This window comes from Cyprinus carpio, chromosome B19, assembly GCF_018340385.1.
Source record: "Cyprinus carpio isolate SPL01 chromosome B19, ASM1834038v1, whole genome shotgun sequence".
Taxonomy (NCBI): Eukaryota; Metazoa; Chordata; class Actinopteri; order Cypriniformes; family Cyprinidae; genus Cyprinus; species Cyprinus carpio.
The window spans coordinates 26,706,379-26,719,444 of record NC_056615.1 but is presented as its reverse complement, the minus strand read 5'-3'; the positions used below and the strand labels follow the sequence as shown (position 1 = coordinate 26,719,444).

General features: G+C 37.6%; 1 protein-coding gene across 4 annotated transcripts in view; it reads left to right on the top strand.

Annotated features, from left to right (window-relative positions):
- LOC109102633 (serine/threonine-protein phosphatase 6 regulatory ankyrin repeat subunit A-like) overlaps positions 1–13,066 on the top strand; it is a 29,209-nt gene that overhangs the window by 7,565 nt on the left and 8,578 nt on the right. For 2 of the 4 annotated variants that reach the window (XM_042745318.1, XM_042745317.1), the window contains exons 1-15: positions 903–1,397; positions 4,585–4,668; positions 5,971–6,049; positions 6,966–7,036; positions 7,121–7,321; positions 8,589–8,676; positions 8,765–8,907; positions 9,082–9,294; positions 10,077–10,155; positions 10,221–10,335; positions 10,420–10,502; positions 10,652–10,715; positions 10,819–10,887; positions 11,913–12,053; positions 12,890–13,001. In XM_042745318.1, coding sequence (XP_042601252.1) covers positions 1,269–1,397; positions 4,585–4,668; positions 5,971–6,049; positions 6,966–7,036; positions 7,121–7,321; positions 8,589–8,676; positions 8,765–8,907; positions 9,082–9,294; positions 10,077–10,155; positions 10,221–10,335; positions 10,420–10,502; positions 10,652–10,715; positions 10,819–10,887; positions 11,913–12,053; positions 12,890–13,001 — 1,671 coding nt within the window. In that variant the 5' untranslated portion in view covers positions 903–1,268. Of the gene's footprint in view, positions 1–902; positions 1,398–4,584; positions 4,669–5,970; positions 6,050–6,965; positions 7,037–7,120; positions 7,322–8,588; positions 8,677–8,764; positions 8,908–9,081; positions 9,295–10,076; positions 10,156–10,220; positions 10,336–10,419; positions 10,503–10,651; positions 10,716–10,818; positions 10,888–11,912; positions 12,054–12,889; positions 13,002–13,066 lie in introns of those variants that run through there. The other 2 variants (XM_042745319.1, XM_042745320.1) reach the window with 2 other exon arrangements.

Below are 13,066 nucleotides of genomic sequence, written 5' to 3'. Positions count from 1 at the left end.
CAGTAACCTGTACTTACCCAACAATATAATTGTGAGGAAAAAATATTGTGGGAGGGGGGGAAATCACAATGTCAGCCTAACATCATGATGTCTGTCAGCCATAGGCGATTTTTTTTCTCAAAGATGTCAGAGGTGTTTGGGCTCCCAAGAGCGACCCCTAGTGTCGCACACTCGACACGACGTCTCCGTTCCCTCCAACAAGGAGGGAGGGTTACCGTACGTAACCAAGAAGTTCTATGTGAAATCAGACATTGAGCACCCCCATATAGCCAAAATGGCATGATCATAACACCTCTGCGAATATTTGACTTTGAGATTGGTAGTCGAATCAGGCTCCTCCTATCGAAGCATCGAATCGTCGACTATTCAGGGTTACCCCTAATAAATAAATATATAAATGTGTATGTGTTTGTTAGTCGAATCAAGCTCCTCCTATATATATATATATATATATATATATATAGATATATATATATATATATATATATATATATATGAATATTTTTTACATTTTGAGATGAAATATGACCTGCATTTGTTTTTGACAGGTTTTATGACATTCACCCAGAAAAATAACAGACTAACAGTTAGCCTTCATCTTCTGAATATAAACCCAATCATAATTTACATTTGAGGACTTCCCCAAAGCGCTTTTCTTGTGCTGAACTCAACAATTTTGTTCCCAAAGCAAAAAATTAAAAAAATACCACACAGTGACCTTGTTCGATGTCCTGACAAAGAATAATTTGATCTGTCCCTGACTGTGTTTGTCCCATCAGCTCTGTCTCTCTGCTCATATTTCACTGTTGTTAAAGGCTCATGCTGTCGGAAGCTCGCTGTCTCATTACAAAACACCCCTCGCTCGCTCTGTCAGTCTCTCTCTCTCTCTCTCTCTCTCTGTCTCTCTTTCGCTGCAGTAGGGTTGGTGTGTTATTGCGCTGTGGGTTGGATCTGTGTGTGTGTGTGTGCAAAGTGCAGGTTTCAGCAGACTGGAGCTAACACACCATTGTCCTCTCTGATCACACACAGAGAGACCGTGTGTGCATGCGTGTGAGTGTGTGTGTGAGTGTGTTTGAGGACGCTGCATCTTCCCACTGCAGCACTGCTGATGTTCCCGCTCTGAGGAATTCCCTGTTCTGGGATTGTGCACGTTTGGAGGGACACTAATGGCATTGGAGCTGAACATCGCGGACGGATCTGCCGTACGGAATAACGCGAGGTGTTTTTTGTGAAAGCGGCTTTCGTGTGTGTGTGCTGGAGAGACAGGCATGCGGTCGGAGCGCATGAGTCGTGTGTGTATCGTGGTCCTGGAGGAGGTGGAAGACGACGAACCCTCCCCTCTGCATTCCAAAGCCGCCCCGGACCACATTTCCCAGAATTCCTCTCAGGACGAGAAGGTGAGGTGCTGATTTGACTGCAGGTGGATGATAATGTGTGTTTGTGTTTGTTGAGTGTGTAAAGCAGCGGTGAACTTCAAAAGAGAGCGAGAAGAAAGTCGAACGGCTGCTTTAGTAGATGCGTGTCGTGATCTGTCCCCGTTATTATCTGCAGACAGCTACAGACACGCTCATCCGTCTCTGTCACATCTGATTGGTGTTTCCAGGTGAGGTCCAAAAATTCCCTTCGGAAACTCGGGGTCATGTGACTGGGAGCGTGTTGTGGACCTTTGACCTGGACGGAAATGCAGCTGTCAGCAATAGGACACGCTTCACACGCAGCACACGTTCATTCATTCAAAATGCACTGGCTTTTATAAAAATGTAACTTTATTTTTAACTTGGCATGGCGTGAGATGCATCAGAAAGGCCCAAGATGACCATCAACAATTGATGAAAATATAATGCAAGAACAAACCTTAGGCCAAAAACACACTTTACACAAGTACAAATGCAGACATAATCAAACCTCATGTACTCTTTGCTATTTGTTTGATTCATATGAAATTATTTTTAATGAAGTGAGGCCACATTTAGTATTTAGATAACATTTTAAAACCTTTTATAGATTTTGTTGTTTTTTCTCATAATTTTTTTTTTTAAATCAAAGGTAATTTGCGAAAACAATTGCGAAATTGTTTTGTGTTGACATTTATCTACTTTTTTTTTTTCCAGAGATAAATAAAAAAACGTTTGTAAATGTTTATTTCTTGTTGAATTCTTTTGTTCATTCATGATTTTTTTTAGATTTCTCGTGGAGATTTTCTTTCAAAAAACTTTTGTAAATTGTTTGTTGTTGAGATTTATCTAATATCTATTTTAGTTTTTTTTAAAGATAGATTATGATTTTTTTATTTATTAAAGTTGTTTAATTGAAGATGAACTATAAAAAATCCTTTGTAAATTTTGTTTTTATTTTTTCGTAATAATATATTTAGATTTCATTTTGTCAAAGCTAAACTTAAAAAAAAATGTTTGTCTATTTTGTTTATTAATGCACATATGCATGTTTTGCTACATTTAACAGTACAGTTACCTTCATGTGTCTGAGCCATTATTCAGGGGGTTAAAACATTCACATATATATTGTTGTTCTGTCTTGACTGAATTTGACCTACAAAAGAAAGAGGAACACATTTTTGTGCTAATGCTCACTAGCAGTGTTGTGTGTTTTTGTGTTGCATTGTGGATTGTTCTCACACATTTCAAACCAAAATGCATCTTGTATAGCTACAAGTGTTAGTGTTTTTGATCAGTGAGTTACAACAACAGTGTGAATGGAAACTGTAGACAAATTAGCAGGATAATCATCAGTTTAGTGGATGAAGTGGACAGGCAGGTTTCAGTTCTGTGGATTTAGTCAGCTGGTTTGGTCCTGTAATAGTTAAAAGCATTCTTTGAAGATCAGTCTAAGTGGTTCTGACTGGTTTCAGTCAGTTTTCAGGAGCTTCAGGCTAAAGTTTTTGCTGTTGTAGCAGGCCACGTTTCCTTAAACAGAGGAAAGCTGCATTCTTTCTTTTACGACGTTCCCTCCTGTCTTTTGTTCTCACATCTGTTTTCAGCTGCTGCATCATGTGTTTGTGAGATGAATCCACATACAGGCTGCAGCAGGTGTGTGTGTGTGTGTGTCTGAGAGAGAGTTTATGAGTAGTAATTGTTTACTGTCTCAGAAAAAAGGTACAAAAGCTGTCACTGGTTTGGTACCCTTTCAAAAGGCACTAATGTGTACCATTAAGGTACTAATTTGTACACTTTAGGTACAAATTTGTACCTTAAAAATACTGAAATGCACCTTTTAGTGGTAAATAAGGTCCAAAAATATAACTTTTTAAAGTGTACTGTTCCAGTGACAGCTTCTATTTATTTTTTTTCTGAGAGAGCTGTGTAAGTTGCACTTTCAGTGATTTCCTGTAATGACACCTGAGAGTGGAAGGAGGGGCAGGTGGGCGGAGCCAGGTGGGGCTGGACAGGGTGGGGCTTCAGTGTTGCCGGTCCTTATTTGGAATAACTTTGAATAAAGATATTTAATGCATGTTCTTACTGGGAGTGATGCAGTGTTATTTTAGTATTATTTATATACTGTTATAGGATTGATTAATGTTTTGAATTAGCTTTTATTTTTATATTCTCCCTTAATTCATTTTATGTTTTTGTCATTTTTATTAGTTTTTGTTTATTTTAAATATTTATGCTTTAATATGCTTTTATAGTTTTATTACAGTTTTAGTTTTTATTTATTTCCAGTTTATAATTTAGTTCTTAAACTTATTTCAGTTTATTGCTTAGGCAACAGTTCATTTTTTTAAATGTTTGAACTAACGTTTTTTTTTTTTTCAGATTAATTTCAATTAGCAATAATGTTTTAATAAGGCTCTGTTTCAGTTGCTTGTATGCTGTCAACACATGCCAAAATAATATTTTCACATAGTGCAGTTATGATTGATATATCAGTATAAGCCAATGTTTATTTAAATTAATATGAAGCAGATAATGTACAGTGTGCTTTAATTTATTTGTTAATTTATTTATTTATTTGCTTCCTACAGTACTTTTTTCTATGGCAGGTTTCTGTGTATTTTTTACAATGCATGTTTAATACTCCATATTTTGACATTGATTAGGATTTGACTTGAAGCATGTACAATTTTAGATTCTTAAGTGGCAAATGTTTTTTTCTTATTATTTATTTATTAAAAATGTATAAAAACCATATCTACATATCTCAATATATTAATTCATGCCTGGTATATTCCTCTCCTCACCAGTGTCATAGTTAACTCTGCGTTCAGGTTCGGCGATTCTTGTCTCTCCATATTCTCACGAATGTTGTTAGAACTGATTTTATTCACTATTAAATACATTGATTTCATGCTGCTCTTCACTGAATTTTTTTCTTTGGTGTGCTGATGAATCAGTGGTTTCTTGTTAAACCGACTGACGTCTAATTCTCAGAATTTCTTTTCTGCATAGATTAAACACAATGTTTCATTCATTTAGTTTCTTTTCATCTTCACACAGCATTTAACACAGACGCTGTTATTTGAGACAAGCTTGTCAGAATTTGAGTTTTGATTGATATCAGATGTGTTGGTTTGTCTTTCAGAGTTAAAGAAGCTCTTAAGTATTGTTTGTGACCATTTCTCCACAGCCCTCTCTGATTAAAGCCATATTTAACGGGGACGCAGGTGAAGTTCGCTCGCTCATATTCAAGAAAGAAGACGTCAATGTACAGGTAATTGTCCATTACTTGCAAAAACACACATGAACTGTCCATTGAAGTTCTCTGAAAGTGGTCATTTTTCACATTTTATTGCATCTGGCTGATTTTTGAGACCAGTTTATTGATTTCTCATCTTGGAAACCCTTCTGAAATGCACACAGAGGCCATTCTTGCACATTATTTCTCCTATTTTCATAATGGATGTTTATCCGAGAGGTTAATAGGCTCTCATGAGCTTGCATTTGGACTGGAGAGGGTTTATTTTACTGCTCACTGTTTAATGAGGAGTCTGTTTTCATCGCCGTGCCTGGAGAGACGCCCATTCCACTGCCAGCCAATCACTGATGGGCTGTCAGGTCACGTGACTCGGTGTGGCTTGGCCTCCTGTTTTCCATTCTCATTCCAGACCAGATGGAAAACAGAAGCCTGAAGGGTGGCATGACACTGAAGAATGAATGATAGCCGCTCTTTAGTAATTGCCTTTATTGATGGAAGTGTCAAACATCCTCAAGCATCTGGAGAAACAGTTAAAGCTGCAGTATAGGTGTTTGCAGTAGATCCTGGGGACCTGAAATAGAGAAGTGTGTGTGTGTCTCATGTTTCTGCATGCCGTCTCTAGAGAACTTATGCAAATCGGAGGTGAATCGCATAAACATATGTGGCATAAACAACAGACGAGTAAAACCACCAGCTCACTCTGTTTTGAGCAGAAATTAGGCTGGATGCAGTTGTTCTAGTGTGTATTTGATTGGTTGATGTGTTTCTCTTGCACCAATCAGCAAAGGATTTTTTAAAATTAAATTAATATTTTTATTCAGCATGGATGCATTGTTGATCAAAAGTGACAATTAAAACATTTTTAATGTTACAAAAGATTTAGATATCAAACAAATGTTCTTTTGAATTTTCTATTCATCAAAGAAACATGGAAAAACATGGTTACCACAAAATACTGGGCAGCACAACTGTTTTCATCATTGATGATAATTTAGAAATGTTTCTTGAGCAGCAAATCAGTATATTAGAATGATTTCTGAAGATCGTCTGACACTGAAGGCTGGAGTAATGATGCTGAAAATTCAGCTTTGATCACAGGAGTAAAATTGTTCTTTTGAATTATAATAATATTTCACAACTTTTACTGTGTTTTGATCAAATAAATACAGCCTTGGTGAGAGATTTCTTTCAAAAACCATCACTGAACCATCTTATCAACCCTAAACTTTTGAAAGCTGTCGTATTTGCTGAAATAGTGAAAATAAGTAGATTGTTAAACATCAGTTTTCATGAAGTGTTGTGTTTGTGAATCCTCAGGACAGTGAGAAGAGAACACCGCTTCACGCTGCTGCTTACCTGGGCGACGCTGAGATCATAGAGCTGCTCATCCTGTCAGGTATGAAGGTGCTCAGAATGGGCTGGCAGAACTTAATATTATATTATGATAGATATTATGATAGAATTTGGATTGATGGATAAATCTACACTACCATTCGAAAGTTTAGGCTCAGTAAGATTTTGAAAGAATTCTCTTTTGCTCATCAAGGTTGCATTTATTTGATACAAAAAAAAAAATTGTGTAATATTATTACAATTTAAAATAACTGTTTTCTATGTAAATATATGTTAAAATGTAATTTATTCCTGTGATTCACTGCTGTATTTTCAGCATCATTACTCCAGTCTTCAGTGTCACGTGATCCTTCAGAAATCATTCTAATATGTTGATTTGCTGCTCAAGAAATAGAAATCTTTTGTTACATTATAAATCCCTTTACTGTCACTTTTGATCAGCTAAATGTATCCTTGCTGAAGAAAAGTATTCATAAAAATCTTACAGACCCCAAACTTTTGAATGATAGTGTACAACTGTTTGTTTTCATCTAAACAAAATACATCAATCATTTAAAGACAATAGAAGCCACCTAGCAACACCTTAGCAACCACTAACAACAACACTGACAATGTGTATATAAAATAACATAAATGAATTAAACCACAAATAAGTCATAGTTGTTGAGCACTACCCCAGTGACACACTGACAAAACACACACATCTTGTGACGTCTTGAATTGGCCGTGTGTAAAGCAGGAGTTGTTGTCACAAATGAAAGAGTAAAAGTAACAGGTGCTGCTGTAATTTAAGCAGCAGATGTGATCCCAGAGCATTTAGGGAGTTTATTTTGAACAGGCTTATGGGAAGCTACACGTATCCTGCTTCAGCTGTGACATTAAAAGTGTCATTTATTCACACACACACACACACACACACATCCTCTCTCTCTCTCTCTCTCTCTCTCTCTCTCTCTCAGGGGCGAGAGTGAATGCCAAAGATAATAAATGGCTCACTCCTCTTCATCGGGCCGTAGCTTCCTGTAGTGAGGTACGACACGTCCTCCAGCATCAGAACAACAAATATAAACAAATGAAATGGCTTTCAAGCTCATTAATGTGATTGTGTGTTCAGGAGGCAGTGCAGGTGCTGCTGAAACACTCGGCGGATGTGAACGCGCGGGATAAGAACTGGCAGACGCCGCTGCATGTGGCCGCGTCCCATAAAGCCGTGCGCTGTGCAGAGGCGTTAGTCCCATTGCTAAGTAATGTCAACGTGTCGGACCGCGCCGGACGTACAGCTCTACACCACGCGGCCTTCAGCGGACACCTGGAGGTCAGGCGCTCAGTTTTTCACTGTTTACAGATCAGCAGATGCTCAGTATCTGCCCGTGCTGGATGTGACACGTTTGCACAATATAGCGCAGAGTTCATGAGACCTGTTTACACCAGGAATGAAACTAAAAGCGAAAATGAATTGCAAATGAACAACATAGAATGCAACAAGTCTGTTTGTTCACATACTTTAATGCAAAATACAGAAAGCCATTTAATAATATCAGTTTCACTCATGTTAATGCACTGATATGGTCATTGTGTGATACAGGCCAAAACCACTAGTTAATTGCTTCTATTTTGCATTTTTCTAATCTCACAAATTACAAAGTTTGGCGTCAGTAAGATTTTTTTTTAATTCGTCAAGGATGCATTAAATTAATCAAAAGTGACAGTAAAGACATTTATAATGTCACAGAAGTTTTCAGTTTCAAAAAAATGCTGTTGTTTTGAACTTTCTGTTCATCAAAGAATGCTGATAAATAAAATGTATCACAGTTTCCACAAAAATATGGGGCAGCACAACTGTTTTCAACATTGATAATAATCAGAAATATTTCTTGAGCAGCAAATCTGCATATTAGAATGATTTCTGAAGATCATGTCACACTGAAGACTGCTGCAAATTCAGCTTTGATCACAGCAATATATTACATTTTAACACAAAGAAAACAGTTATTTTAAATTATAATAATATTTCACAATATTACTATTTTACTGTATTTTTGACCAAATAAATGCAGCCTTTGGACTTCTTTTAAAAACAACTTCTTTTAAAACAACTTACCAACCCCAAACTTTTAAACGGTTGTGTACATTAATATGTAAACTCTCCAAACAAACCGAGGCCATCTTAAAAGTCACGTGATCCACAGCTAGTTAAAGCATTTTTAGGTGTAGAGCTAATAGGTTTGTTTAAACAACCTTTGCTTGCCATGTTTGCTCGACTGGTTTGCTGTGTTTCTCATATCTTCTTTCTGATTGGATATCAACAAATCCAGCAGATTGAGGTCTGCCTAGAAGGCCGCTGGCAGATACATGACCCAAAAGCTGATATATTATTGATCAGTGAGGCATTTTTCTAGCACATAAGGGTAAAAAAGGACCAGCTCTTCAAACGAAGTCAAATAACAAAGATTTGAAATCATTTTAAGCCATTGCTGTCCTGTTGAAAGTGTGCTATGGTCCTTTAGACTAGATCTAAATGAATAAAACCTCCGGTTTAGTATTCATGGTGTACTCTGTCTGTGGTTTCTCTGTCACTGCAGATGGTTCAGTTGCTGGTGTCCAGAGGTGCAAACGTCAATGCTTTTGATAAGAAGGACAGACGAGCTGTCCACTGGGCCGCATACATGGGTGAGACGCCAGCATCAGGATCAACATGAAAACATGTTTCCATCAGCCTCAGATCAGTGTAGAGCAGCTGGATCTCTTTCTGTCGCAGGTCATCTGGAGGTGATGAAGTTTCTGGTGTCTCACGGCGCTGAGGTTTGCTGTAAGGATAAGAAGTCCTACAGTCCTCTTCACGCCGCTGCCTCCAGTGGAATGATCAACGTCGTCAAATACCTGCTCAATCTGGGTGTTGATGTAAGCTCCGCCCACAACAGATAAAGCTCCGCCCTTTGGTCGCCAAGTGAACTGTGTATTAATGCCCTAATCTCATTCAGTTGCTTAGTTTATTGACTTTATACCCTGTTTTTCATACATTATAAAAGAAACACACAGCACCATTAATCGGCTGATCTGTGTCTCTCTCTTCAGATTAAGGAGCCGAATGCGTATGGAAACTCTGCTCTGCACCTGGCGTGTTTTAACGGGCAGGACGTGGTGGTGAATGAGCTGATCGAAGCAGGTGCTGATGTCAATCAGGTGAATGAGAAGGGCTTCTCCCCGCTGCACTTCACCGCTGCGTCCCGCCAGGGGGCGCTCTGTCTCGAGCTGCTCATCGCCAACAGAGCCAACATCAACAGCAAGGTCAGTGAAGAAAAACCCTCACAATATGTCAATTTAAGTCTTTAAACTATAGAATCAGACATATATAGCCAGTGGCACAAATGCCCTTACTATACACAAACATTCATAAAATTGACACCGTTAATGAAATGAAAATTAAACAAATGGCAGATGAGAGCAGAGCAAAATGAGAAAGTCTGGTTGTTCACATGCTTCCATCTGATTATAGAAATTTCACTGATGTTAAAAGTGTGATGCTGTCCAAAACAACTAGTTAAATATCTCTATTTAGCAATTTTTCTAGCATTACAGATAAAAAAAAAAAAAAAACTTTGATTAGTAAGACTTTTTTTAAAGAAATTAATGCTTTTATTCAACAAGAACGAATTAAATTGATCAAAAGTGTCAGTAAAGACATTAATAATGTTACAAAAGATTCCCATTTCAAATAAATGCTGTTCTTTCTATTCATCTGTGAATCCTGAAAAATGTATCACAGTTTTCACAGAAATATTGTGCAGTGCAACTGTTTTCAACATTGATAATAATCAGAAATGTTTCTTGAGCAGCAAATCGGCATATTATACTGATTTCTGAAGATCATGTGACACTGAAGACTGGAGTAATGATGCTGAAAATACAGCTGCGCATCACAGAAATAAAATACATTTTAATATATATTCACATAGAAAACAGTATTTTAAAATGTAACAATATTTGACTGTATTTTTGACCAAATAAATGCAGCCTTGGTGAGCAGAACAGTCCTTTTTCAAAAACTTGTGTGTTCATCTCTTGTCCAGAGTAAAGATGGTAAAACTCCTCTCCACATGGCAGCCATTCACGGGCGATACTCCAGATCACAGGCCATCATTCAGAACGGTGAGTGTGTTATTCTCTCCGTTTCTTGTTCATCTTCCTCTCATCCTTTCTCTCCTCATTTATAGGCACAGAGATCGACAGCGAGGACGAGAACGGAAACTCTCCGCTTCATGTAGCGGCTCGTTACGGTCACGAGCTGCTCATCAACACTCTCATAAGCAACGGTGCGGACACGGCAAAGTGAGTGACAGCATGAGTGTTTACAGCTATACGCATTATTCATGAGCTCCTGCTGATCATGTGACCGTGACTCCGCCTCTGTAGGCGGGGCATCCACGGAATGTTCCCGCTGCATCTGGCGGCTCTGAGCGGATTTTCAGACTGCTGCCGTAAACTGCTCTCCTCAGGTGAAGCGCATTCATTGTGAAGATTTATGATGTTTATAACAGCAGTTCAAATCGATTTCTGTGCATGATATCTGTGCATATTTTTCCCTCTCTCAGTTAAGTGCCTTGGGCTTTTATCTGGTCTTGATAATGGATATCTGTTGGTTCAGGTTTTGACGTTGACACGCCGGATGACTTTGGCAGGACGTGTTTGCATGCTGCGGCTGCAGGAGGGTGAGTCACATCGCTGCTGCTCTCTGATTGGCTCATCAGCGCCCCCTGTAGACTGGATGAGCTGTGTCCTGATCATGTGACCGTCTCTCCTTCTTTTCTCCAGGAATCTGGAGTGTTTAAATCTGTTACTCAACACTGGTGCGGACTTTAATAGGAAAGACAGATTTGGGAGGTGAGTTACATCAGATCATCAAACCTAAGCTAACTTCAAAATAAAAGATACACTACCGTTCAAAAAGTTTTTTTTTTTTTAAATGTATTTGAAAGAAGAATTTATTTGCTCAGAAATACAGTAAAAACAATAAAATTTTAAAAACACATAATTAAAAATGTTTTCTGTTAATATATGTTGAAATGTAATTTATTCCTGTGATCAAAGCTGAATTTTCAGCATCATTACTCCAGTCTTCAGTGTCACATGATCTTCAGAAATCACTCTAATATGCTGATTTGCTGCTCAAGAAACATTTCTCATTATTATCAGTGTTGAAAACCGAATATGTTTGTGGAAACTGTGATGCATTTGATTTTTGAACTGTCGTAAATTATGTTATTTGGATTATCTTGATTTTTGTTTTACAACAATTAAAACAAATTCTTGTTACTGTTATGTGTCCACATATTTCATTTACATTTTGATACCATTATAAATAGTCTAATATTATAAAAAATATTGTGCACATAATATTTTTAAATAATATTTTTTACTTCGTGATTTTACAAAGCCAATTATTTTTAAATAGTGAAGACAAAACAGTGATGAAAATTAAGCTAGCCAAAGAACCTAACTTAAAATGAGACCAAGATGTCAATGTTTATAAATAATATAATACATACAGTACTGTATATTTAAATATACTTTCTGTATAGTTTATCTTGTATAACATATTATAATATTATGTTAATATATAATGCAGTGGTTTGTCATATAGTTTTCTGTGTGTGTGTGTTTATACACACACAAGTACTTTTTTTGTTTTGTTTGTTTGTTTGTTTTTTTGGTTTAAATGTGACCCAGCCGTGTTGTTGACAGGCTCCACACTGACAGTCATCTGGTATCAATTAAAGGAGTCTGGGATGTGTATTTTCCTACAGATTTCCAGCACAGATACTGAGAGCTGCAGTGATAAAGCAGCATTACAGGAATCCTGCAGCAGGAATGTGGTTATGATTTATCTCTGTCTCTGTCTGTCTCAGGACGGCGCTGCATTACGCTGCTGCTAACTGTAACTATCAGTGTGTGTTTGCTCTGGTGGGCTCCGGGGCCAGTGTGAACGAGCGGGACGTCAGGGGCTGCAGTCCTCTGCACTACACCGCTGCTGCAGACTATGACGGCAAGTGAGTGAACACAAACACACTGCACACATTCAAGGTCGAGTGGAGTGCACTGCCTCGTGGGATACAGTATTTTCAGTAGTGTGTTCTAGATGCACACACACTCTATCAGCAAATGCAGTAGGTCATGCGGGTATTTCAGGCATATAGAAATTTGTTTATTGTGCAGAGATACTGCATACTACTTAATTTCACAAATAGAATACATTAGTGCCGCTCACTTTTTCCAGAAGTATTTTCACGATTATTCTAAAAATAAGTTGAAATAATGTGATTTGATTGCTTCTGCAAATGCATATACCATCGATTAACACTCTCTGAGTTCACAGAGCTATCTTTAAAATCAATTTCTGTTAAGGACTATGTTTTGCATCATTGTTGTTAACTAATACTATTAAAAACAAAGTTGCTTTAAGTGAAATAAATAATATATATTATAATTTATTTTTTAGAAATGCTGCCTTAGCAACTAAATTAAATAGTTATATTCATGCTAAAGTACTGAAACTATGAAAAATCAAACTGAAATAAACTAAAAAACGATTCTGAATCAGATTATTGGAATTTACTGAACAGCATCATGGGTAATGTAGTTTTTACAACAAATTCTGCTGAACGACGCAATAATAACAAATAAAAAAAATGCAAACTGATGGCTTTACCAAAATCATATACCACTGATTAACAAAGTCTGAGTTCACCATAGGTTTGTCTTTATAGGCTTATGAGTTATTGTTAAAAATCAGTTTGACTGTGGAGAGAATGAGTGGGGTTTTGAGCACGTCTGTGTTCTGTATAGTGTGCGTTTGACTCATTGATCGGATCGGTGTCTCTGTCAGGTGTCTGGAGTATCTGTTGAGGAACGATGCGAATCCAGCTCTCAGGGATAAAGACGGATACAGTGCCGTTCACTACGCCTCAGCGTACGGCCACCGAGTGTGTCTGGAGCTGGTCAGTACGTCACACACACACACACACACACACTTCTCACTGCTGTGTTTGGTGCTCATCTCTGT